Consider the following 6,558-nt stretch of genomic DNA (forward strand, 5'->3'; position numbering starts at 1 on the left):
ACACACACACACACACACACACACACACACACACACACACACACAGAGAGAGAGAGAGATTAAAATCCCCTTTTTGCTGTCATCTACCACTCAAAGAAGATCTTAAAGACACTAAGAATTTTAAGTGAAATCTTTAGCAAAGTTAAAAATGAATAATGAACATAAACATTTCATAATATTGTGATGCTTAAATTCTCTCTCTCTCTCTCTCTCTCTCTCTCTCTCTCTCTATATATATATATATATATATATGGAAAAAGTTAAAACTTAATCATTTTATGTAAAACTTAATCATGTTATGGCCGATAATAAAATTAAAATGATTATCAGCTTTTTGCACTGGCCAGAATTTTAATATTCCAATTACATGGTAAACAGATTTCCTCAGAGAGATAGAAAGGATGTATGATGTGGACATATTGCAGGCTGAACTTGAAACCTGCATCACCCACATGAGTAATGTTGCTCTGTGTCTTGATCATGTGCACTATGCGCTACAACACAGCTCCAACAGGCAAATCAAATTTGTAAGCCAGAAATAATATATATGTATATATAATAACATTTATATTCTCTTGAAGCCTTTTTAACAAGCATGCACCTGTTCATAAATTCTCTGTGTCTGCCTTTTCTATCAAACCTCTTCACTTTTCCTCCAAAAGCCATAACCGCAGGTCTATTGATTCTCATTTGTGGCCTGGCTGTGCATAGCAGTGTTTCTTCTCTAAGGCTAATGCTGCTTCATTGTAGCGGCTGGCCTGTTGGGACCGCATCCTCTCAGTAACAAGTGAATAATGAGAGTGGTTGTTTTTCAAAGTGGAATTAGTTGTTTTTGTTGATACGAGGACCACCGGGAGGTTAATGGAGAAACAGCAGTTCCGGTGGACGTTTGCAGTTCTCCTGCATTATTGATTTGTTTGTTCATTTATTTATGGGAAAGGTCTTGTAAGGCATTTGTACTTAAAAAGAAGAGAAATAAAGAAAAAAGTGTTGATATTTAATTCTGGCAGAGCTGACACGAAGCAGCTGTTTAGAAAACCATAGTCCATATGTTAGCCGTATTCCGCCTACAGCAATTTACAAAGGTACAGCAGCAGCACGTTTCACTCCGTGAAGGAGCTACATAATTTACACAATCACCCTGAAGATAAAGTCGGTTTCTCAATCACATTATGTGGTTTGTTTCATATAAAGCCATTTAAGAGAAGGAAATGGGCACTGTTGTTATGAGAAATAGACAGTGCCTTTGGGTCATATAATGATGATAATTTAAAGATACAATTTTTCTCCAAAACCTTCTGGAGAGAAATGCATTTGTGAAACATTTTATTTTATGTATTCAACTACTTTCTTTTTTTTTTATTTTTTTTAATCTTGCTGGACCATTTGTCTTGCTGGATATTTTGTAGATGCCCAACAACATTTAACTGAACCCATGTTATTTATTTATTTATTTATTTATTTCACACTACTACTCTTGAAATGTATAAAATATTGTACAATGTATAAAATAAAATACTTTAAAACAATTACAAATATTGAATAATTTATTTAAATGTTTTTAATTTATTGCAGTTCTGAAATTATATTTCCATAATGTAACACCATTATGTAATATTCAGGCACTTATTTTGCTGAAAAATATAATAATGTTGACCCTAGTTTATACTCTGACAGTGACTGTAGTTTTGTGTTTTTGTTGTCTGTTAGGTCTCTTGTTGCGAATCTTGCAGCTGCTAATTGCTACAAGAAGGAGAAACACCTCGATCTGGAGGAGAACTGGAAACTTGTTGAGAAGGCCCAAGTTTACTACATCGCTGTAAGTAGAAATGCCTCTCTTGACACTTTTGCCTTTTTTGCAGTTTGTCACCACATGATACGGAGTGTTAAAATTGAGTTTTTCAAGTTGTTGGCAGTTTGCTTATTCTTCTCTGAGCCAAACTCAGAAAAATCAGATTGCAGAGGGTGCAGCTTTTTCCTCTTGGTGAAGGATGAGAGATTTTGTTTGGATGTGTGTTTGCAATTGTGATCTAATGGTAGAAACACTGTCATCTAGAGTATGTAACTTCTGTTCCAAGCCCTACACTGCCACGATGCATGAAATCCCGAAGGGCCATAACTGGTACTGAAAGGTGGGGGATGGAGTTTGAAGCGCAGTCGCTGCTCTTTGTCCTGTGAGAGTCGAGAGCTTTGATTGACAGGTCACGAGGGGGTGGGATGACTCACTCTGAAGGTCACCAACCGACCCGACGCGTTCATTTACCTTAAGCCCTTAAAAAAATAAGTTTGTCTAAGCACTCGTCTGCTCCGCTAGTCAGCTGTGCTGGTTAATTCTGAGTACACACCACAAGAAGAGATAGATGCAAGAAGCCGCTGCTCGTAATTACCGGTAATCAAGGTTGGTGTGAAACGAGCGACCCCATTACACTCCGACCTTATTGTTAATGAGCCATTGCAAATGTGATTGGGATGGCTCTCCATGTGGGTCTGTACCTGCTGTAAGCTCCATTCATTGAGGGAAAGTCTGGCATACGCACCGGCTCGGACATCATTTGTTGAATACCTGTATTGTAGGACTGTGATTAACCACGAAGCAGAAGTCAGTCTTTGAAGCTCAATTTGGCAGCCATTGTAACGTGACACTCTAATCAAATAATTTTTCTCCCTGATTAAACGTTTTTCATCACGCTGCCGTTTGGTGAATGGGAAGCTCGAGGCCATGCATGAATATTGAGGAGCCGTTGCGTGTTGACGGCCTTTGTGTTTTCAAACTTGGCTGAATAAGCCGATGTTCATGGGAAAGTGCCCTGATGGCTCTGCCGCTTCATCGGCTTCTTGTCGCCATCACTTCTTTTCAGCACGCTTGTTGCATAAGCGTGCAGACGCACAAGGCGCTCCGCCGAACATCAAGATCCACATCAAGCTGTGCCCTTGGATGAATGGCTGTCCCCGATGGCAGAGAGAGAAAGCAAGCAAGCAAGCATATTCCAGTGTTTATTGAAAGTCTTGTCCCCGTTTTGTCAGCCCAGGCTTTTCGGTAGTGCTTGTTTGACAGCGATCCTTAGGGAGAGGTGATAGTTTCTGTTGTGGATGCCCTGCTCGGTTTGTCCGAGGCTCAAATTTCAGCTGAGATTGGAGTGCTGAGTGTCCCAGCGGGCTGGCTTGTTTTTCCTCCACAGGTCCAAACCGAGCCGTGAATGCAGCTTCTCCAGGTGCACTGCAGGTCTCCGCTCCACAGACATGTTTAATGCATTTGGCCCTAGCTGCACAGCCACTCCAGCCCTGCATTTTTCTTGTTCTCGCACTCACACTTTCTTGCCAGAGGCGGGCCAGGGATGGTCGTGGAGTGTGAGAATTGATTATCCTGCCAGAGAAAGTTAATTACTGGAGTAGATCTTCTCCCACTTTAATGGTGGAGCGAACGTTCCTGAATTCTGCCCCTGGTCTAAGAGCGGTGTGCAGGTAGAGATGGACACGGTCCCTAAGGGAGCCGACTCGACCGCGACAGGAGCACTGACCGAGGTCTCGGCGGTTAAAGTCTCTATGGACTTCCTTTTTGTTCTACACGCACTTGTTTCTGAAGGGACTCCGGTGCTTGTTTTGGCTGGGCGTCAGATCTTGATTGTTTGAACTGAGAAACTGAAAACAAGCCAGTTGATCAAATAAACTGAGCACTCTTGTTCGTAGTGCTGCTGGTTATCTAGGAGTCTCTATTCAAGTGATGCAGGATTATGTAAGCGATTTCCTCTTCCATATAACCATCACAGGCTGTGGGACCAGCCAGTCTGTCCTTGTTATGCATCAAGCCACATCGGTCTCTCTCTCTCTCTCTGTCTGTCTCGCTCTTTCTCTGATGATCTCTTTCTTTACTTGCACAAGAAGGCATATGTTTTACCTTGTTATCTAATGAATAGATTCTACACTAATTCATTAGGGCAGGGTAAAAATATTGATTTTCTGATTAATCGTGATCGTCATTTAAACAATTCATTTGATTTAACCATTAAATGTAGATATTGAGTCATAAAATCCTAACATTGATCTTTTACTCTATGTACAGCATGACCAGTGTAGTTTGATTTATAAACAAAAGACTCTTATGACTCTCTTATAAATGATTCTTTAGTGAATCAAAATCATGCTAGATCCATTTGAGTTGTTACTAATATCAAGTTGAATTTCAGCAATAGAATCTGTCTGTCTGTTGTTCTGTTTTCTTTCTACCATCTATCTATCATTGTATCATCTATCTATCATCTGTCTATCATCAAATATTAAAATATTCAATTACTGAATGTAGTTATAATGATGTTAATTGAGTAACTTGATGTTAATGTAGCTCTAATGGAATCAAATGGAGAATTGGTGAAACAGAATGGAAACAGGAAATGTATATTGATAACCGGCACTGTAATTCATCCACATTTTGGGTCTTCAGCATAAAAACGATGAATTAAATCCCAGTTCATTTAAAATGCAAATATGTTGGCTGGGTTTGTAGCGAGTTAGGCCGGATTTATCATTGGTGGCTGTGCAAATATGTAATTGCCATGTAATTGGCAAGCGTGTGAGCCCATCTGTGATATCACAATACAGTGGTGGTCAATCCTCAGCTCACCCCCTTAGAGAGCTCTTACACTACACTGCTTCAGATCTGGTCCGATTCTCTCATAGCTCCCTTGACATTATGGGATAGCACATTGTGACGTCACCCCGGTCCACTGCCAGAATCTGCTATTTACGGAGTCATAGCCTTAGAATTGTACGATATCATGGCATCAATCAGGACTGCTCCATTTTCCACCTAAGCACCTCTCGGTAACCAGCTAGATTTACTCGTTTTATGGTAAACAAGTACATATTGTGAATCGTAAGTGCAAAGGTCTGCTCGATAGTCCTCGGCGGTGCATTTTGCTCAGATTGTTTTTTAAAGAGGGCTGAGTGGAGACCATCCAGCGCCATTTCCACTTAATGCACTGTGGCATGCTTCAGTGCAGTGATAAGGGAGGCCTCCTTGAGCGGTAATCTCCGTTGACCTTGTGTTCAGAGTGGAAGACATCCCTGTGTGAACATGAAACCATGCAACTCGCTCACTTTAACCTCAGGGATTGATTTTAATTTACCCTGATGGTGTTCTATTGAGAGGATAGATATGCATTTCCTGAAGGAAATACCAGTGCTTGCAAGGCATAAGAATAATAGTGGCACAGGTTTAGGCGAAGTCTTAAGCTGTGGTTCTGCATAACTGAAATGCTAAATTATTGGCGGGTTCTTGTTTTATTGACATTCAGGGCACAACTTTTTATTAGTCAGCTGCTACTTAATCAACATCACTGCAAAGTAAAGGCAATTAAAAGTAATTATAAATATCTGCAAGGAGAGCACAACTAATCACATAATGATTCAGAATACAAATATGTGTGTTTATATATTACACGTTACATAATATATAGTAATATAATATATAAATATATAATAAAGACAACAACACCATATATACATATACATATATACACATACAGTATACATATATACACACACAGATATTTATAATGGTGATGTTTTTATTATTATTATATATATTACTATACATTATGTAATATATTTTTAAACGTACAAATTATATCATTGTTATTTTTAATAAAGTAATTGAAAATTTTATATATGTATTTATAAACTTTACATTGATATTAGTACATATTACATATTTTATAGACACTATAAATATTATACAGTGGGTACGGAAAGTATTCAGACCCCCTTAAATTTTTCACTCTTTGTTATATTGCAGCCATTTGAATGATTTTAGCAAATGGCTGCAATATAACAAAGAGGGAAAAATTTAAGGGGGTCTGAATACTTTCCGTACCCACTGTATTACTATTAGTTTTTATTAAAAATCATAATTTATCTTAATATATTGGTATATTTCATTACTATTTTCTAATTGTAGTATATATTACTTTTGTCATTATTTTGATTAAAACTAAAATATTATCTGTTTGTAGTATAGATTACATTTGTCATTATTTTGATAAGTAAGTTTAAATAAGTAAGTTTTAAAATAAAAATTAAAACTTTAAAAATATGTAGTAATTAAATTTTTTTTAAAACTCGCTAACAGTGTGAAAGCTGAAATTATCTATAAAAATGCAGTTTGGATTCACGTTGTAATGTCGTTCAGGCTACATTAATTGCAAAAGTTATACTTTTACACTAACTATAACAAAACCCAAGCAGAGTGTTTGGGGAATATCAATACTGTGCCGCCTTGCAAGCTCTGTAAATATTAACAGCAATACTCTCGATTGTTGTTCCCCTCCCTCTTTCCTCAGTTTCATTCATCTGTAAATCAGATTAGCGTGAGGGAGTTTGTGTGGTAAAGCACTGATTAATGATTCCTGCTGCTGACTCCCAGCGTGCCCGCTACCGAAGGGTGCAATTGGATGATAGGAGAGTTAATAGAGGCTCAGGCCGGGCCAGGCAGTGCGCCGCTCTGCCACCGTGGCACGGCAGAGGACAGCACACAGGCAGACAAGCCATTTTTCACTAGAGAAG

The 6,558-nt window shown here is 38.5% G+C and overlaps 1 protein-coding gene across 3 annotated transcripts in view; it reads left to right on the top strand.

The window, feature by feature from the left end:
• adka (adenosine kinase a) overlaps positions 1-6,558 on the top strand; it is a 168,332-nt gene that overhangs the window by 85,625 nt on the left and 76,149 nt on the right. For all 3 annotated transcript variants that reach the window (XM_016457851.1, XM_016457852.1, XM_016457853.1), the window contains exon 6: positions 1,711-1,819. In XM_016457851.1, coding sequence (XP_016313337.1) covers positions 1,711-1,819 — 109 coding nt within the window. The remainder of the gene's footprint in view (positions 1-1,710; positions 1,820-6,558) is intronic.

Source organism: Sinocyclocheilus anshuiensis, unplaced genomic scaffold (genome assembly GCF_001515605.1).
Source record: "Sinocyclocheilus anshuiensis isolate Anshui unplaced genomic scaffold, SAMN03320099.WGS_v1.1 scaffold63, whole genome shotgun sequence".
Lineage (NCBI taxonomy): Eukaryota > Metazoa > Chordata > Actinopteri > Cypriniformes > Cyprinidae > Sinocyclocheilus > Sinocyclocheilus anshuiensis.